The 20547-nt window shown below is 40.8% G+C and overlaps 1 protein-coding gene across 2 annotated transcripts in view; it reads left to right on the top strand.

The window, feature by feature from the left end:
* Positions 1-20547, top strand: part of ADAMTS12 (ADAM metallopeptidase with thrombospondin type 1 motif 12) — a 147041-nt gene that overhangs the window by 119250 nt on the left and 7244 nt on the right. For both annotated transcript variants that reach the window (XM_030237353.2, XM_050987013.1), the window contains 6 exons: positions 1216-1342; positions 6679-6889; positions 8926-10068; positions 14686-14838; positions 17230-17403; positions 18955-19101. In XM_030237353.2, coding sequence (XP_030093213.2) covers positions 1216-1342; positions 6679-6889; positions 8926-10068; positions 14686-14838; positions 17230-17403; positions 18955-19101 — 1955 coding nt within the window. The remainder of the gene's footprint in view (positions 1-1215; positions 1343-6678; positions 6890-8925; positions 10069-14685; positions 14839-17229; positions 17404-18954; positions 19102-20547) is intronic.

A 20547-nucleotide genomic window follows, 5' to 3' on the forward strand; every position in this document is an offset into this window, starting at 1 on the left:
CAAATAGGCATACAAAACTCTCTTCTGAGTTCTTGAGCCAGTGCAGGATCAATGATTGGATTTGTTGATCCTACAGGGCTTTTCCAACCTTAACATTTTTATGATCCTATGAATATATAGAGGAATATATTACTATTTCTCAATTATTTTCTATGGATTGCTGTTGCTTTCTTTTTCTTCCACGTAGTTTCCCACACTAGTTATTAGGAGGCCTGAGGAAAGGAGAAGCTTGTTTTCTAAACATACTGCTAAATAGCCTCAGACGTATCCTTGATGCCCTGATAACAGTGTGGTTGGGCTCTGTGCATCCCAGGAGGAAGATCAAAGTTCTAGAGATGCAGTGATCCACCAGTGTGTATTAGTTGCTATGAATGAATAGCACAATTAATGAGAGTTAATAAATTATTTTTCAGTCTTTTTAGTCCTTAAGATTTGTTTGGACTCTTTTAATGCCTCTATATGAGTCTTACTGTAATCTTTCAAACTGTAATATTGTAGTACTTCTGTTTACATTGGGTTTGCAGCAAGAGATCTGCTTCAAATTATTGCAGAACTATGTGGGAAGCAGGCTCCTGGATACTGGCTTTCTTTACATTCACACTAGGTTGGTGTAGTATTTTAGTTCATGTTTCTTTCTGTTAAATGAGTGGGGTTTTGTATAGGTGGAAATGTTAGGAAATAACCCAAATGGTTAGTGTGAATTTTTTCTGTGTGTCTCTTCACCACTGTGCTTTGCCTCTTGTGCTGATTGTTGTGTATTATTTACTTAGAAAACAGAAGACATTTTTCATCATTGATTTCAGTCAAAATGTTCACCATGACTTCTTAAAAGTTGAATTCACGTTTAGAGTCACAGGATTATTCTGTGACTCTGGTTTGTGTTGTGCTTAAACAGCCTTCCCAATGGACAGAGAAAAGGCCAGCAAAACCAAGCTTGCTGTGAATAGCCTGATGCTGCTGTGTTTCCCCTTGTCTGTGGGTAGCTGAGAACCCTTCACAGCCTTTTAAACCCGCTGGAGGGGTGCAGGAGCCCTTTCTGAGGCTAGCAAAGCCATTAAGGAGAGCGCTTTCTAATCTGTCCTTTGAGCTCTGATCTGCTCCAAGAGAGCTCCGCTTAACCTTTTCAGCTTGACTGAAGGCTGCCATCCCTGAGGATTCCTGCAGTCCTTGCCCAGCCTAGGGATGACTGCTCCTTTCTGTGTGTGTCTCTGGCAGGGCTGCGGCGGCAGATCGCGCGCTGCGTGCGGAAGGCGAGCGGAGCCGTCAAAAACTCCTTCTGTGACCCGGCCACCCAGCCCGGCGGGCGGCACAAGAAGTGCCATGAGCAGGACTGCCCACCCAGGTAATGGCTTCTGGGGCTCTGGGGGTGGGAAACAGCATCCTTACTCACAGGAAGCCTTCCTGATGCCAGGCTGGCATGGCATCCACGGCCTTCCATGGTGCCACGGTGAGGGCAGCCACACGTTGCAGAGCAAGGTGCCAGGAACCCTGTAGTGAACAAATCAGAAGTCAGCCATCCTGAGAGGTTTGTAAGTCAATTGCTGAGCAGTCTGTGCTGGAAATGGCAGAGATTGGTCTCTCATTTAGATATTGGTTTTGTTCAGTTGGGGTATGGGTGTGCCTGAAAACCATATAGGTTTTTATTTTAAAACTGTATTCTTGCCTTAGCTCAAGTGACCTAAGGATTAATGTGTGCTCCAAAAACAACTAGCAGAGCCTTTAGATGTTGTTTCTCAGTCTTTTTGAATACACCTTTGTCCTTTTTATGAGAGGTGATGAGTAGAAATGCTTTTTTCTAAACCAAATTTTTATACTTTCTTTGTAACACAGTACTTGGCATTTTTTATTTTGTTCCTTCTTATTTATAACTTTGAGTGAAGTGCACTTCTCTTAATTCAATGATCACATGGGAATAATTCTTTACTTTCTCATACCATTGTCTTAATTTATATTCATCTTTGGTTTTTCTGTGCTACCAATCTGTGCTACCATTTTAGCATTTAGTAGGGTAAGGAAGACTAAACATTCCAGGTGCCTGCAGAACTGTGGGCTTGTACAACAGGCACAAATTTGCTGAAAGAGATTAATATTGATTTTTGTTTTGTGCTTTAGGTACTTTGGTTTTGTCTTCTGTTGTCTTTGAAAGTTGTTTATCATGCTGTTCACAAAGGTACACCAGTCTTTCCCTAGTAATTCTGTTTGAATCAGAATCAAATTGAAGCAATGAGTCCTTGGGGTTCATTGTGTTGCATTTGCCACCAGTGAATTTCATGAAACTTTGATGTTAAAAGTTCTGTGTGATTGTTGGTTTTATTAGTTGTTTCCAAATATCTTCATAACAGTGTATGATGCTTCTGTGGGAATTACATGTGCTTGCAGCATGGTCTACCAGCATTTCATAATTCTTTGTAGATTGCCAGGAAATCAATCAAAAGTAGACTAAACTTTTTATTATTTGACTAGTTAAGAGCTGGTGCTGCCCATACACACTGAGGTGTTTTTCATAGCAGATATAAACTGTACTATCAATTAAAAATTTCCCAGTTAACTCAATTTATGCCATTTGTTCTAAGTGACAACATTATTCAGACTGCTCTTGAAGTGAGAGAGGACCATTTGTCCCTTGTTGAGTAGATTGCACAATATCATATATAAACCAAACTCTTCTGCAGAGCAGGCAGAAAAGCCCTTGTGTGCTGGCAGCCTGTGATGCTTGTTGAGCTCATTCTGTGCTGCAGGGGAAACCACACGTCACCCTTCTGAGGACAGCAAAATCACAACAAAGTGCAGTGCAGGAAAACCATATGTATTTAATTCTAGAGTCATGATGCATATTTGTTTTTCTCTTAGTAACACAAAAGTGACTGTAGGAACTTGACCAAGGGACTGAGTCCCTGTCCTGGCTCTCAGCAGGACCTACATGCCTAAGGAGGAATAAGTCAAACATAAATCAGATTTCTTCGTAATGCTCTTCCAGCTTCCAACTGGTTTTAATTCAAGGCATTTCCAGAGGTTTTTATGACTTGTCTAATCAGTAACCTCCAATGAACCTCACTCATCCAGCCTCCCTCTGCAGCCTTGAAAAAATTGTATATACAACTTCTTTGCAAGAAGTACCACGGCTCTAGTGCCTGTGTGTGGAGCACCACCACATTTTAACTGTTTTGAACCTGCTCTCACTGTCTTCTCCTGGTGGCCCTGTGTTCTTGTGTCACAAGAGATGGCAGCAAAGAACAAATTATTACTCACTCCTTCCAAGCCCTTCCTCTTGTGAATCTGCTCTCTGTTCCAGGCTGTAGTCCCAGCATGGGGTTAGTTGGTGTTCACTTTTCCCTGGCATATGTGGCACCTCTAATCCAGACAGATGGCCCCTAATCTTCCTTTGAAACTCCAGACAATTTGGTGCAGTTTGTTGGTTCTAAAGGAAGTCTGAATGCTGGAGGCAGGTGTGACTGTCCCTCATAGCATTATGTGGGATAACTGAGAGTCCGTGTGGAGCTGCTGAGGACAAAGTGTTCCCTAGAGAGGTGGCTAAATTCTGTGCCAGAGGTGAGGACAGTGCTGTTCAACACAACCCTGCAGGAGACCTTTGTCTGTTGATGCATTAATACCTAAGAACCAGGGAGTTGCTGTAGCAGTAAATATCAGAGGTAGAATCAGAAACCAGAGGTAGAAACAAGTATTGGGTGCTGACTCCCATGAGGCTTTAGTGTCCACCAGCTTGTCCCAGTCTCTCACTACAGTTTTTAGCTTGGCTGGGAGATCCAACATCTTGGCCATTTCCTCTCAGAAGTTGCATATTTAGAGCTCAGATTGCTGTGTTAATTCTGGATGTGTGTTTGGCAGTCACATCCAGTTTTGGTTATGCTTCTGCACTAGGAGCAAAAGTCCAAGATAAGCAGAGCTTGGCCAAGCAGTCGCTCAGGTGTTACTCTCTTCTCTGTGGTCCAGGGCCTGCTCTGGGGCATCCTGTACCAGAACAGACAAATGGATGTTGGCTGTTTTGCCATCCTCACTTTGCCTTAGTTCCCCTTGGCTGAGATGCCACAGTTCAGGTCCTCAAGCAGAAACCAAGAAGAGACAGGAGCACAGGTTTCTGACTCTTGGATAATTAGGCATATGCATGAAAAAGGATATGGAAGGATGAAAATAGGAAAACACAACATCAAAAATTCCAGTTAGTGTTAAGAGTAAATGTCCAGTTAGAGCAAAATTCTTTGAGGTTACCTGCACTGAGTGAGGAAGAAGTCTACAGAAAAAATTACCTGTTGACTGTGATTTTATTTTGATCCTGAAGATGGAATAGAATAAAATCTTAACTCTGAGATTTTTTAGCTGTGGAGCACCTGACTTTTTTGACTACTTCTACAGGTTTTAAAAAGTGTTTTGTGTACAACAGTTAATCACATGCCATTACTGCTGCTCAAGGTAGATTCCGTGGTAAGCTCTGATAATTTTTGCGTGGAGATTGGTATTTCAATGTACCAATTGTTAAACCCTCAGTCAGAGCCATTTGAAAATGCTGAGGGGGAAGAGGTGTCAGTTTAGCATATCTGTACCTCGAAATATGTAATCTTTTAAGTCCCATCAAAATTAATAGAGCAATTCACATATTTATGTTCCATTTGTGCGGAAATGTCAGCAATTTACAAGATTGTAGAAGAGATAAAATTGTAAAGAAGATGCAAGAGATGATAACAACCCTGAAATGGCTTGATTCAGGTGGTGATATTTTACTCCTTTTTTTTTTTTTCTTTTTTATGGCTGTGTTCGGCTGACGTGTACTTACTTTTTATTTACTTTTTAGAATTCCTTTGTTGTTTGCAGACCTGGAAGAACAGGAAACAATCTGAAGGAAGGCAAGAGGAGGAGAAAGATATTTTGGGTAGATATTTTGGGATATTTTTTAGTTTAATTTGGTCCAGAGATTTTACCACTGGGTTGTGGTGGCAGTGGACTGCATTCTGGAGCAAAGCAGTCAGTGCCAAGAAGGGCTTTGGGGTAACTTAAAAGGAAATGCTGTATGCATAGATTACTAAACAGGAAGAAGATAGGTGTAGGTGCCCCAGAGAGGACCACATGGCTGCACAAATAAGCTGTATCTTGATGGCTCTGAGTCCTGGTTGTTTGGGTTGTTTTTTCTTTAATTATTAGGAAGAGAAACCAGTGCCTTCCACATCGGTGTCAGTTCATTTGGAAGTAAAAATGGAAGTAAAAATGAATTGAGGAACATGGAAACTACTGTAGGGTGGGGAGATGGATTATCAGCAAAGACAAAGCATAAAAACTGTTATAAATCTGGATGCTGAACTTCTGTGTATTTATCAAAATAGGATTATTTTGTCTCTAAGTTCATGGATCTTAAAAGAAAAAATAACAAACCAAAACCAATAGAATACTGTTTGTTGTAAGCCAAAAGCAATTTTTTGGTGCCTTTTTTAATAAAAAGATGTTTGCAAAATATATTCCTACTTTGCTTTCACTATAAGGCTTTGTTGTGACCTACTTGAAAACTCTGAAACAAGCAATTTTGTTTAGGAGCTTTTGTGGCTTAGAGTTTAGAGCTGGGTCAGATTTTTTTATGCAGCAACTTGAAGTTGTATTCTTGCTTAGGGCATGCTTAACTGAAGGAAAAAAGCTTTTCTTGGTTTGATGTTCCTTCCTTCTTTTTTTCAACTATAAAGATAAATATTCATGTAAATGTCACAGTTGATGCAGGTGCTTCTCAAACTGTAGAAACCCAGAAATTTTTGCTCCTCTTTCTTATCACAGAAGGCAGATATGCAGAATCTGCTCTGGGTAAGCTTGAGAAAAAATAGTTGGATGGTGCTGGAGAAATGCTAAGGTGAACCAAATGTAAAGAGAGCAGCTTTTGTAGGTAAGATGTTTTGCACTGGAAAATACTGTTATAGAGGAAAGTTACCCTCATTTTGGTGGAAAACTGCATACCACAGTATGGAAGACTGACTTTAGTAATGACAGAGACACATAAGGCGCTCGTTTCTACTTTGTCAAGGAATGAAGTACAGGAAACTCCAGCCTAATGCAGGCCTGGACACCATGCCCAGAGGGACAGTGCTGCAGAGCACTGGTCCCATGTAGCATAGCTCTGACTAACCTGGTTTTGGGGCTGTGTGCCTCACTCCTCTAATGGGAGAGGCCTTGTAAGGGAGATAACCCTTATGGAGATCCAGTTTGAGTATTCGTGCAGTATTGGCTGCTTAGACATGGGTAAAGGGACCTTTTCCACCTCTGTGCTGTGATTACAGACTCCCCAGAGATTCTCATTTGTTAACTCTTCTGTACTAAGCAATAAACAGACAAATAATGGGATAGAGTAAATGGATTACTTGCTTAAGTAGTTTTGCTGGCAGTTCCTCAGATTTGGATTTGAAGGACTACCTACTCAGTAGATTTTTACACTTTATTGAATAATAACGCTTATTGCCTACTTCTGTCTGAAATCACGCCTACTTCTGTCTTTTCTCTTTCACTGACTGGCTGGTACTAGAGCACAAGGTGGTTGGGAGAGCCAGAGTGATCTGAACCTTGTGTGAAGAGCTTGTATCTGAGCCCAGAGTTTAAATTACTGGTTCTTTTTCTTGCAGTTTCTGACCTTTTCCTTGATATGCTTGTGGTGGGTTGTTTTCTGATGCTTCTCACCCTGCTGGTTTTCAGGTGGTGGGCAGGGGAGTGGCAGAAATGTTCGACCACATGTGGCCCAACAGGCCAGAAGAAGAGAACTGTACTTTGCATCCAGACAGTGGGATCTGATGAGCAAGCACTGGATGTCACAGAGTGCCAGCACCTGCTTAAACCAAAGACCCATTTGTCCTGCAACAGAGATATCTTGTGCCCATCTGACTGGACAGTGAGCAACTGGACTGAGGTAAATTTATGTTAGCTGAAACACTGAACTTTTTCTCAAAATGACTTATTGTAGTCAGCAGAGAGGACCAAAAACCTGCTGTTTTGCCTTTTTAAATTTTTTCTAGAGTATTTTTTTATAGTTTAATGTCTTCACAAATCCTTTGTGCAGAAAAAAAACCCCAGCCCTGCTTCCTAAAGAATTCAAAAAGTGTGGCATGTGAACTTTCTGTGCTTTTGGGACTGTAGACCATGGTGCTTAGTGCTAAAGAGTCTGTGTGAGAGCAGTGGCTGCTGTGGGCCAGACTACGGGGGATGACTGCTGTCATTCCTGCAACTCAGCAAAGTGTTTTTAAATTCTTTACATTCATATCTCTTGCGTCCAAGACTCTGCCTTTTTCCCCATAGCTTTGGGAGCATATGGGAATTGTGCAAAGCTGCACCAGGAGACATTCAGATTGGACATTGGGAAGCATTTCTCTTCTGGGAGGGTGGTCAAACCCTGAAACAGGCTATGTAGAGAGGTTTCAATGTCCCCAGCCTGTCAGTGCTTAAGAGAGCATTTGGACAGTGCCCTTAGCAGCATGCTTTAACTTTTAGTCAGCCATGAAGTGCTCAGGCAGCTGGAGTAGGGATTGAGGGTTGAGGGCTGACTGTCAAGGGTCCCTTCCAGCTGTAAATACTGTGTTCCCTTCTTGTTTGAAAACTCCACTCTCATCTTTCTCCTCAGTCTTTTTTTTTATTAGACTCTCTGCTATGAGAACAGTCACATACTGAACTAAAAAAAATCTTGTGACTCTATTGGATTGGTTTATGCTGCTCACAAACCATCATCGCAGAATATTGATTTTTTGTTAATTGAAGTTAATGTTCTAAATACCTGTGAAAAATTAGATTCAGCTTGCATGACTAGCAGTACAAGTATATTGGAATGGCACACTGCTTGTGCTCACGTGCTATTGGATTATATTTACAATTTACTGATAAAAATGCATTTTTACATCGTCAGAAACTTGAGAGAGAGCATAGGACAGATGTTTCATCTGCACAAATGACAGGAGCTGGTGAACCTCTCTACTGTGAGGCTACACTGGTTGCTTTCCTGCTCCTGTTGCTGCAGAGCTGATGTTATTTTACAGCTGTGAACAAGAGAGTGCTCCAGCAACACAAAGTTACTGGTGTTTCTACTGTGACCCAGACTAGCTCTAAAATGAGCTAAATGTGTCAGGGGCAATAAAGTCCTGGGAAGAGGAGAGTTCTCACTTCATGTTGACCACCTGGTTAGGCTTCCTTGCTTCTTAGAAAGAATTCTTCCAGTAGGTTTTTTTGTAACATCTCCACTCCGACTCATCCAGCCTTAATATCTCCAGCCAGAGAAGTGTGATTTTATAAAATCCTTAGTTGAGGGACAGCTGCTGAAGGCATGGCTGTACCTGTAGGCCTGAGGATGAAAGACATCACAGGAAAGCTGAGTCTCCTTAGCTGCCAGCACTCTTTATATACAGCAGTGCTCTCATTTAAATAAAAGCCAGGTTGGCTAATTACTTTTGGTGGGCTCTAATTGAGGGCAGACATGCTAGTAGCTCTGGCAGCAGTTCATGGTTGTACTAAGACTGAATGAAAAATCCATTTTATAAAGTCAGCAAGGGTCTGTGAGCTGCATGGATCACCACAGCAGGTTTGTGGCATTATGAGCAGCACTGAGCCAGTCAGGTGTGGGTTCAGTTCCAGGTTTTTAGGCTGTTTTTTATAAATCTGGTGGAAAAGGTATTGGCTAAATAACTTTGTGAGTCAATGAAGAAATCAAATTCTATAATATTAACTTAATATTTTGTCTTTATCATGTAGTCTTTTTTCACTACTATTTCCCCAAGGTGATATTTACTGTTGAAAAATTAGGAAACAGCTCCATGGTAGCAGAACATCCCTAGAATGAAAGGCTTGTTCTTCAGGAAGAGCTTTGTAATTTATTATTTGTCATGAAGCTTCTTTATTATAAACAAATACCATCTGATACTTCTGTGCAGGGGAGATACATTAATTCTGTTTCATTTGCAGTGCACTGTCACTTGTGGTGGTGGAATAAGGACTCGCAGTGTCACTTGTGCCAAAAATAATGATGAGCCATGTGATAGTTCCAAGAGACCAAACTCTAAGGCCCTGTGTGGTCTTCAGCAATGCCCTTCTGCTGGAAGATTTCTGATTCCCCCACAGGCACCCAGAAGAGGCAAGATCATAATCAGAAAAACAACTGCTGATCCTGAACGGAGTCTTCCTCGCAGAGTACCCAGACCAAACCCCAAGTTTCATACAACAACAAAAATACCCCAGCATGAACCTGTAACTCCCTGTTTGCCTACGTCCTCTGGTTTGGTCAACGTCTCAGGAAAAAAGGGAGCAGCCAACAGGACATTACAAAGTAATTTTGCTGAATCAAGTGATGTTTACAATTACCCAATTGTTTCTACTGAAAATAGCTCATATCAAAATAGTACTTCATGGCCTTTTCATAATAGCTTAAGTACTGAAATGATAACGCATGCTAAAAACACTTCTAAAAGTAAGCCAGTTTCTACTGCAGAGAGTGAGATGCAAAGAAGTGAGGACACTCCGGTTTCCTCTTTCACCAGTAATCCAGAAATAACTTCCAGCTATGATTACTTAACTGAGGAATCTGACAGCACTGATGGGCCACTTGGAGTCAGCAAGAAAGCAGTTGATCTCTTTTACAGCACAGAGCTCAGTCCTGAAATCAGGACCAGAAGCACAACCTTGGACACTGCCTCTCCTGTCACTCAGAATGAGAGTGTGACTTCTCAGACCCCACCAGCATCTCATCACCAAGACCTTTCTGTGCTCAATCCTGTTAGCAGAGCTGCACAAGGGCTGGCATTTCCAACAGCGGCAAACTATGTCAGTCTGCAAGTTGTTGTGCCTGTTGTAACAACCCCACCAACACTGGTTACAGAAATGCCCACAGAGCTTGGTCGTGCACCAAGAGACCAGACTGATGGCAGAGAAGAAATAAAGCTGCCTGACACCGTAGCCACTGGCAAACAATCCTCAGCTCCCAAGCTTGCTCTGGACAACCAAAGTGCAGCATCTGAGGGTGTTTTAAAGAATGTCACTGACAACAGCCATGCAATAACATCCAACAGTTTGCCCAGTGATGCCTACTGGATAGTAGGCAACTGGAGTGAGGTAAGTTATTATTTTTTGCTTATAAGAAGTGGAGAGTGTGAGCAGCTGTCTGAAACACTGCTGGGGAAATGGAGTTTCTTAGTTTGTCACAATTTTCTGAAATCAGCATCATACACATGAAATATTTATCACAAAAAAAAGTGGTAACTTGGGATATCTAAGATTTGGTTGCTTACAGAGAATGAATATAGTCATCATGGGGCCTGGCCATAATTTACCAACTTTTATTTAATACCCTTCCCATTTTAGATTTATTTTTATGTAAAGAGAGTTCTTTTTATGCTAAAGGATTTTATATTTTTGAACTCCTGATACCTAAAGTGAGAGATATTGGTGTCTGAACTAATAATCTCATTTTGTGATAACCTTTTTTACCAAGGTAAAGAGGGTCAGATCTGGAAACCTCCTAGCATTGATCTGCCTCTGTGTCTCAGTGCTGATGGAGAATGCTATCCAAGGTCTGTTTCTGTGTACCTGTGTGCTCTTCGGTCTGCTGGGAATGATTCACAATCAGAGAAATGCAGAAATTCAGGGCCAGAAAGGACAGCATGAGATTACTAAATGTATCTCATGTCAGTGGAGGCATATCTAGATCCCCGAGATGGTGTTGGATGCAGACAGTGGGTAAGACCCCTGCTCTCCTCAGTGCATGAGCACTTGTTCAGGACATGTGCTCCTGATGGCAATTTGAGCTTTCATCTTGTGCCTTCCTGTGACCAGGTGAGAATGGCCTTAGCTTCCCATGTTTTAGTTGGACAGGTGAAGCATTCCCTCCTGCCCATATCCCTATAAGAGAAGACCTGCATTTAGATCTGCTTGAGTGCAAGACCCTTCAAGAGAAGATCAAGAGAATTGTTGTGGCCCCAAGCACCCACAGCCTGAGCAAAGGCCTGTCATGCAGAGATGCTACTGTCCTACTCATTCATTTTCCACCTTGAAATATTTTCCTTATACATAGCAAACATCTTCCATACTGAAAATGAGGATTCTTTTTTTTGTATGCAGACTATGGAGGAAAATTGTCTTCTTAATAACTCTTTTGGGGTCTGGCATCTAAATTCCTTTGAGATTTTCCTTGTGTTCTCTAAATATCTGGGGGTTTGTTTTTCTTGTCTGATCTTGCTTCAGTTTCATCACATATTTTTTGTCAGTGCTGGTTCATTGTAGTCCCAGTGGACACATGGCAAACAAAATCAACTAATTATTACCATTTTATGTATTACCCTCTTTGTGAATGCAGAAATGAGATTTGTCTTGTTTTGTAACCATCTTGCTTTGATATATTCAATTTGTGGTCTGTTGTAAATGCTGGATCCCTACTACAGTATTTCTAGATCAGCAGAAGTTCTCAATTACATTTGGAGCTCTGTGTGTGTGGTGTGTGTGTGTGCATAAATATATATGTGTGTGTGTGTGTGTGCATGTGTGTGCGCGTGTGTGCGTATGTGTATGCATAAAAAGTTTTCCCTAAATGTAGTATTTTGTATCTATTTTTTTATTTCAGGCTACTGCTTTCTTACAGTTTTTAATGTGGTGAGGTGTCATTGAATTCAGATTTCAACATTCCTGCCTACTCTCCCAGCTTGTCATCATCTTCAAATGCCTTAAATGCATGTTGTCTTTCCTCATTCAGTTAGTTAATGAAAATGCTGAAGAGAGCCTGGCTTTGGAGCCCTGTAGAACGATATTTGAAAAGTCTGTTCATTTTGACATTGAACCACTAAGAAACACTTTATTACGGTTTTTCAGTTTGTTGAACACTAACCTTGTAATTATTTCACCTAAACTGTATTTATATTTGCTAAAAGACTGCTTTGCAGGATCATGTAAAAATGCATTACAGCAGCCAGCTTCTTATTTCATTAAGCCATGTTTCCTTGTCAGAAAAGGTTATTAGACTCAATTGACTTATTTCTTCTAGATGGGTCTATGTGGGCTTTTCTTTTGCTTTATCATCTTCATTAGTGTTTGCCATTTTGATCTTGATTATTTAATAATTTGGTTTTTATCTTCTTCTGAAGTGTGCTTGGGTGAAGCATTCCATTAGATCACAGATAGGGCTTTTTATTTTCCTGGAGATAAATTAGAAGATATCCTTATCTAATCCTCTGTGACTTTTCCAGTCTGTTATAAGAATTGATTCTCAACAGTTCAAAGATTATTGAATAAACACTTGAATGAATGTAGAGATAAGGTTAATACATTTGGTTTCACAGAACTGATAAAATCAGTTTGAAGATAATTAATGCATCTAACTTTGTTATTCTTTAATAATTTAGTAGTCTTTTGCTACTCTCATTCAAGCTGTTGTTTCTTGTTAAAATAAATTTTATGGGAAGTGTGGCACATTGAACTTCAATTTCTCATATTTGAAGAAGTGATGAAGAAGAGAATTTATGGATTCTCCATCTTTGGAGATATTCTGAAGCCATCTGGACATGGTTATGGGAAATTGCCTTTAGGTGGCCCTACCTTATCAAAGCTCCTTTCCAATTTCAACCATTCCATGGTTCTGTTAATAAAGTCAGCTATTCTCATGCACATTAAATAAAAGTTACCTATTTCACATGCACACCTTGAGTCTGACGTTTACAGAACCTTTTTGTTCATTACTTTTAATTAATTTTCAGTCTAAAGTTTTATGACTTTGTTTTTTGCTCTTTCTGTTTGCCCATCCTTAATAAAACTTGGAATCTGTTTCTAGATGACATCTCTCCAAGGCATTGGTATTTTAAGACCACTGCACCTACCCTGACAAATATCTTGCTGTGCTCTTTCTCTTTTAGTAGCTGTCAATATTTTGACATTGCTTTGCTCTGTAGAAGATGTCCATACTAGTGAATAAATAGTGCCAAGAGCTGTGATAGTCACTGAGGTAGAAAGGTGTGACATGTCCCATAAGAGGGCTGGCACTTGTCCCCTCAGGAGAGCACTAATTTGAGTAGGGCAGAACAGTGCCCATTTCCACCAGTGCTTGTCCGTAAATTTCACTTCTTTCCTACTACTTTCCTGGGCCATTCTGGGCTGTCACTTTTCCCTTCCTAAGAGCTTTCTGGGTAGCAAAGATATTCCATTACCAGCAGCAGATCATCTCATTCTAATAGTGGTCACATCATTCTTCTATTGGTCATGTTAAGTCACCTGCCCTTTCTCCCCCTGTGACTGACATGTGCTGTGCCAAGAGGAAATTTCAGTTCTCAAATGGCAAAGGGAAAAGCAGTTTGTCTTCAGAAACTTATTTAGCATCAAACAGCAGTCAAGAAAGCTCAGGCTTTATTCTGAAACCATTTGAAGAATCATGCCTTTCTCTCTTGACCCTGTGCCTGCACACAACAGGGTTAGAAAGAATCCCGTTGTTTCACCTTCCTCACACAAGAACATAAGTCTTCCTCGGTGTGATCTGCCCAGCATCATCTCTGGAGCCACCTTTGCTCTTCTCACATGTGCTCAGAAAGGGCTTTAGTCAAAGACTTGAGCATCCCTTCAGTGAAGTCTTGGTGTTGTCAGGCTGGTGTAGCAAAGCTGGGGAAGGCATCAAGCCATCAGAAAGCAAGGCAAGGGCAGTCTGTCCTCTCAGTCAGAAAAATTGCCTTGGATGGGTGTGTCACTAGGCAAAACAGAGCAGTGGTGTGCAGTTTCCTTTAACAGGACCTTTGTGGCCACTTGGACACACATCCAGGAATCGCCTGAAATCAAACATCTCCAGTGTTGATTTTTTTCCCTGCCTTAGCTTCAGCTAAAGTTTCCTTATTTTCCAAGGACACTTATTCAGAGTTCTATATTTAACTTCCCACTGCCATGCAGGGAGTTCAAACCATACAATAGCATTTGCTCTCTTCATCGTTTTGCCAACTTAATCCAAGATTATTTAAACTGTTTCTCTGCCAGCTACAGGCTGCTTAGTGTGTGTTGAATTTGGATCTACATGTATAGCTCACTAAGTCACCCTTTCTAAGGCAGAAAATGGAAAATGGGTGTCTCCAACCACTTTTAAACTCCTCCTGTTTCAGAATACAATGACAGTGTTTGGGATTTTTTGTGAGGAGTGTGCTCTCTTGGGATCTGGACTGGAATAATCAATATTCTCTTTCCTCGGACACAGAAATCCTCCCAGATGTTGAAAACACTCAGCTGCTTTCTGAAATAATGATTTAGGGAAACATTTTCCTGTACAGTTTTCCTAAGATTCTCACATATTTATTTAAGATTTTCAGCATCATGCATTCAATTAGCTGACTCTGTCACCAGCAGTATTAGGGGTAGAGAGGGAGCATGCTGAAAATTGGATGCAATTGCATTTTACTTTGGATCCCCAAAGATAACAGAAGAAAACAGTGGAACAGCTGGTACAGATTTATAATGTCTTGGTATGCAGGAGTTTGCCAAAGAAAAGAAGTGCATAATATAAATCAGGATTGGCATTGTCCTAAGAAACCAAAAAAAGCCCTCCTTCAGAATATTAAGTAAAATTCAGGTGAATTTCATATCTTCTTTTGGGTATCTCTGATAACAAATCTAAAATGGCTTTAGATATTTATATTTAGGTTCCAGGATTGTTTCCAGAATGATGTACTAATGTTGAGTTTGCCCCTGGGCTTTCTCCTTGCCCTTGTGCAGTGCTCTACGACCTGTGGAATGGGGGCCTTCTGGAGACATGTGGAGTGCAGCAGCAGGAACACATCTCACTGTCAGGACATGAAAAAGCCTGATCCTGCAAGGAGATGTTATCTCCGCCCATGTGCTAGCTGGAAAACAGGAAATTGGAGCAAGGTAACTTCATTCAGAGCTGTGTATGAACAGTATGCTTGCAAATTTCAGTGGGTATGAAACTTTAAGTATTGCATTTTAAAGCAATTATTTACTCAGTGAATGCATACATGATTTCCAGTTGATCACTCAGCACTAATTCACTAATTTCCTGACAAAGTTATATCTGGAAACACATCTGCTGTGAATTTTGTTCTTCCTATGGTGGGTTGTGCTCATTAACTCCTGCATCTAGAGCCAAAGCAGGACTCACTGCTCGTGTTCTGTGGAGCTGACAGGGCAAAGCTGTACACAGTTGCTTGTGGCATCTTTTTAATCTCTGCCTCCCGGGACATATAATAATTTTAAGAAGCAGTGGGAGTGTGGGAAAGGGAGTTGTCGTGTCCTACTCACCCTTGTCACCATGTAGTGTCTCTTGACATGGTCTGTTCCCCATTCACATATCCTCTAAGTCTGCTCTGTGCAGGATTCTCTTTAGTCCTACTTTTGTACTCATGGCCTATTCAAGGGACAGAAGAGTGTCCAGGGTGCTAAGTGGAACCCAAAGAATTGTGCTTGAGTCCCATTTTGATATTTTAAGCTGTGTGAAGAGCACCTGGAAGGACTTAGGTGACTTCTTGGAGCTTATTACATTTTGTCTTCATGCAGTCTGAAAATTTAGTTTCAAACCACAGGTTATTTTTCAAGACTAAAAAGAGATAAAATAGCAAATTTTGTTTTAAACATTGTTGATTTAATAAGGAAAAAGATAGGTGTCTCAAACTTAGGCAGTATAGATCATTTCTATGGACAGTGTTGTTGCCATTGGGCTAGAGGGCAGATTGATACAAATAAAAGGTTATAGTTACAAAGCCTGTGTTATTATTGAGCTCTTAGACATAAAATTGATTTGTACAGGAATTACATGCCTCTTTAGAAAGTTCAGGAAAGGCCAAGGCTTTACATAACTACATTTAAACCTTTGAAATTAATTTTAAGAGATACATAGACATCCTGCCCTCCCAGCTGCAGTAGGGCAATTTCACCTTCACTTTTTCTTCATAAATGTCATTGCTCTTGCAACTATTGAATGATGGCTGTGTCGCAAAAAATAGCTACCAATCAGGTTTAATGACAAAATATAACAGGAAGCAAATTTTTTAAAATGTCAGACCAGTTAAGAAACAAGTTTGAGGTAAGGGGCTTCTCCTATCAGATTTGTGTTACCCTCCATTTTTTCCATCAAGTTAACTATACAGACCTAATTAAAGTTTCATATATTAAAAAAGGTTAAATTTTGCTTGCTTTACAAGTGCCAGTTGTTTTTTGTTACTCATTTCAAATATTTTCAAGACCTGTTGTCACAGCAAGATGTCTGGGTTCCCTGCTAGTGTAGTAGAGCTTTTTCTGTTTTCTACTCGTATCAATATTTCCCCTCCCCTAAAAGAAAGGTGCCTCAGACTAATCTTAGAGTCTGTGTTTAATGCCAGATATAATTTGCAAATGTCTTGAAACTGTTGTACTCAGCTTCTTATGGAGTCACTTCTGTTCACTGTTTCTATCCAGAGAGACAGAAACCTTGCTGAACTAAAGGATGCTTCCTTTTACTAAAGGAAAACAGCATCAGTTGCTATTGCATCGTAGTGGTAAAGGTGAAAGGTGATATGAGAAGCTTTCAGTGGTGCAGTTGGAATTGGCTTTAATTCTGCTTGAAGACAAAATGTGTGTTTTTCCTTATCCCTGGGGTAGCAAATTCAGTTCTTCATCAAGAGCAGGAAAGGTGCCTGGAGACAGGACCTGATGAGGCTGCATGAGGCTTGGAAGAAGCTCTGGCTAGAAAAAGGAGACTGGAAGGGTTCACTTAGCTCCACAGCAGAGCTCTAAGCTGGGCAATGATTTCACAGGCTGTGAGTGAGGCTCAGGGTGCCTCTCTCTTCCCTCCCAGCTTGTCAAACTGAGACTGCTTTTGAGGTATGAACTGTCCTGGTGCTGTGGAGGTGCAAGGAAACTGAGGGTGGGAACTGCTCCTCACTTGATGCCTCTCTCTGAAGCAGCTAAGGAACTGACAATATCCCTGCATACAGAATCCATTTTTTGTATTTATTGCATTATAACTCTTTCACTATGACATTTTTGGATATAGCTGGCAAGATTTTCCAATTAAATATGTATCCATGTTATTAATGGCCATAGCAGTGTAGCAGGGGAAGTACTTTCATGGTGTGTTCCGGGCTGCTGTGAGGAAAGCCACAGCATTTAAGCCTCGGGACAGGTTGGTGTTACAGTAACTTGGAAATTCCTTCTGTTCAGGATGCTCAAAGCTCAGGCTGTCTTCATGCTCTGTGACTGGGGAAGGTACAGCCCCTCATTGTGGCTCATCATGTGGAGATGTGCCCCTCTATGTTTTGTGTACAGTGCTCTGTGAACTGCAGCGGAGGCTTCAAGACCCGAGATGTTCACTGCATTGATGCTGGGGAAAAGCGGCTGATCAGGCCTTTCCATTGCCAGTTACTCGGCTACAAACCACAGCTCAACACCAGCTGTAACACAGAACCTTGCTTGCAATGGCATGTGGAGCCCTGGAGTGAGGTACTGTTCCTTAAAAGAAGCTTTGTGAGTCAGCAGTCTGCTTTCAGGTAACAGCAGCTGTTGGATCCCATGCTGTCAGGTAAAATTGTGCTCCAAGGAAGACATGCAGCTGGTGAGTTCTTGTGCATGGCTAGCTACAGCAAAAATTAGCACAGCTGTTCATAAGGCTTCACAAAACCATTCTTACAGCTGGAGCTTTAAATTACCAGGTCCTGAAGGGGAGAAGCAGATGGCCTGGAAGAAAATTGGCTATAGCTATCCTATTGGATCAGTAAATGTAGTTCATTTAAATGAATCCTTTTTGCTGCTGTTTTAATCTTGCCTTCTCATTATGGCAAATTTAGAATGTTCTTACACTTTGGACTGAAATTTTATGGAGCAAAGGCTTACACCAGACATAAGATATATCTGACTTTTGGGTCCCTTTGTGATGCAAATCTGTGCCAAGCAATTCAGAGACAGCCAGGCATATATTTATGTCAGCTAAAGCATGTGGCCTGATTATATTTTAGAATTAAACCCCACTGAAAGCAGCTCTGGAGAATGTGTCACGATGTTTGCAGCCCTGTGGACCTAATGCTTTGGGATTTTAAGGGAGGTGATCACATTTTACAGAGCACTAGCAAATCACACCTGGAGGAGACCAGGGTGCTGTCAGAGCAATCAGCAGGGGGAGAAAAAATAAAAATAACAGATTGATTTCATTTGTTTGCCACTTAAAATACTTCATAAAAACACTAGTCCAACCCTGAAAGTTGTCCTCATGCTAAGGACACTGAATAGCAATGGCTTGAAAAGGTTCATTTATCAGATGTCAGATAAATTGTTCTGTCCATAGGGGTGCAATTCCTTGTAGGACAGTAACAATGAATTATTCAAAGTGTATTTGATAACTTATTTCATATCAGAGTATAACATACATTGTTTATTTCAAGCAGACTTAGTGAAAAAATAGTAAAAAAAAAATCAGTGGATAAGTAATTCTAGAATGTGGACAGAAGAATGTTTAAAATTAACCTGGATCTCTATCTTTGTATGACACTTTTTCTGCCAAAGAGTTCAGTTGTTGTATGGATTGAATTTTAATGTCCCCAGCCACCTCATGAGAAATGAGATGCTGCATTTTATGAACTTGTTGTGTCTTCAGTCAGTGTTACAGATTATTCCTAATTCTTGTTAGAGATGCTACTGGTGTTGGTGATGTTGATGAGCAGTTCTGTATTGCCTGTTCTGTGTAGCCACTTCTGCTCTGCCCTTTAGTCCTCGCAGTAGTATGTGCCAGGAGCAGCTTTTCCCCATGTAGCAGCTTCTTCTCAGTCTCCTTCCAAGCACACAGAATAAGTGTCTCAGTGCAGAGCTTTTTTTCATGTCTGCACTTTGGGACTTGATGTGTAGATAAGCTGTACAACTTTTCTAAACCCATGGGCCTGTGACCCTGGGTCCTTGTTATTTGTGACCCCACATTTCTAAAAGAATGTGTCCAACTGTCCTTGTGGTCTGTTTGTGGTTTCTCATCCTTTCCCACCCCTGACTGTGCCCCTCTCCTGCCAGTGTTCGAGGACGTGTGGTGGTGGCCAGCAGCAGCGGCGCGTCTCCTGCCCACGGGAAGGGCACTGTGACTGGGCCAAGAGACCTGCTGCCATGGCATGGTGTAACAAGCAGCCTTGCACTCAGTGGGTTCACCAGGCCTGGAGCCCGGTAGGATTCCATTTATTTTTGGTTTATTTTTGTTGTGAGTTGTCCATATTTGGTCATGCTATCCACTTGTCTCTGAACCTCAGCACCTGTGGCAGGTGTAGTTTCTTATGCACAGCTGAAGCTGCAAGAGAAGAACTTCTGAAAACATTGCTGAACATTTCATAGCCAGCCTGTGTCTGTTCCTTCAGGTGACAGATAATGTAGCTTCTGTTTTTTGTTGCTTTGTTAGATGTCATTGGAAGTCTGGGATCTTTTATCTTGTCTAAGAACAGAGGGGTTTTTTACCATTAACATTCTGTTAACATTCTTCCACTGCATGTTTGAAATTTTTCACTGTTAGAGGTTATTGGAGGGGATCAGGTGATCCTCAAAACGACTTTGGGGAATATTGTACTTGCCTGTACAAAGAGAAATTATGGATTTTGATCAATAGCCTCCTGTGTAGTACCTAGAAATACCTGTGCAGGCACAGTACCTTATGCACGGTTGAAGCTGCAAGAGAAGAACTTCTGAAAACATTACTGAACATTTCATAGCCAGCCTGTGTCTGTTCCTTCAGGTGACAGATAATGTAGCTTCTATTTTTTGTTGCTTTATTAGATGTCATTGGAAGGCTGGGATCTTTTATCTTGTCTAAGAACAAAGGGGTTTTACCATTAACATTCTTCCTCTGTACATTTGAAATTTTCCACTGTTAGAGGCAATTGGACAGGATCGGATAATCCTCAAAACAAATTCCTTTGGGGAATTTGTGTACTTGCCCACATACAAAGAGAAATTCTCAATTTTGACCAATAGCCTCCTACTTAGTTCCTGGAAATCTTATTGGGAAATATGAGGTGTATCTTTGGGGAACCTTCCATGATCTGCTATACATACATATCTATTTCTATACAGACTTACCTATAAAGAAACTAGTGCATCTAATAAATCTCTCCCTCCAGTTTCCTTAATAAACATTGCTTACAAGTACTCCTCACAGCATAATGGAATATTGAAGGAATGCTAAAAGAAGGAGCCACAGATCAGGAAACATTGGAGTCTCATTTAACACAGAAAATTCAATGAGTTAGTTTTAACTCAAAGCCATTAGATAAGATATGACTTTAATGTAATGTAGAGTCAGTGTAACACTTAAATATGGAAATGAAGCACATAAAATAAGTAGCAGAGTACCAAACATTATAGCAACTATTTTACTTATTTATTAATCCCATATTGATGTATTAATTAATAATTTTACTCTATAAAAATATTTTAAATGTCAATATAAAGTTGTTGCTAGAATACCTAAGATCTTTCAGTCTACCTCATGCCAGTACTATTGTGCTTCAGGTACAAAGATACACATTCGAAAGGGGATAATTTGCAGAAAAATTACAGAGGTCCCACTCCTGTCTTCATCTCTTGGGCTTTGTTAGCTGACATTCTCTATCTGCTGTATTC

Source organism: Serinus canaria, chromosome Z (assembly GCF_022539315.1).
Source record: "Serinus canaria isolate serCan28SL12 chromosome Z, serCan2020, whole genome shotgun sequence".
Classification (NCBI taxonomy): domain Eukaryota; kingdom Metazoa; phylum Chordata; class Aves; order Passeriformes; family Fringillidae; genus Serinus; species Serinus canaria.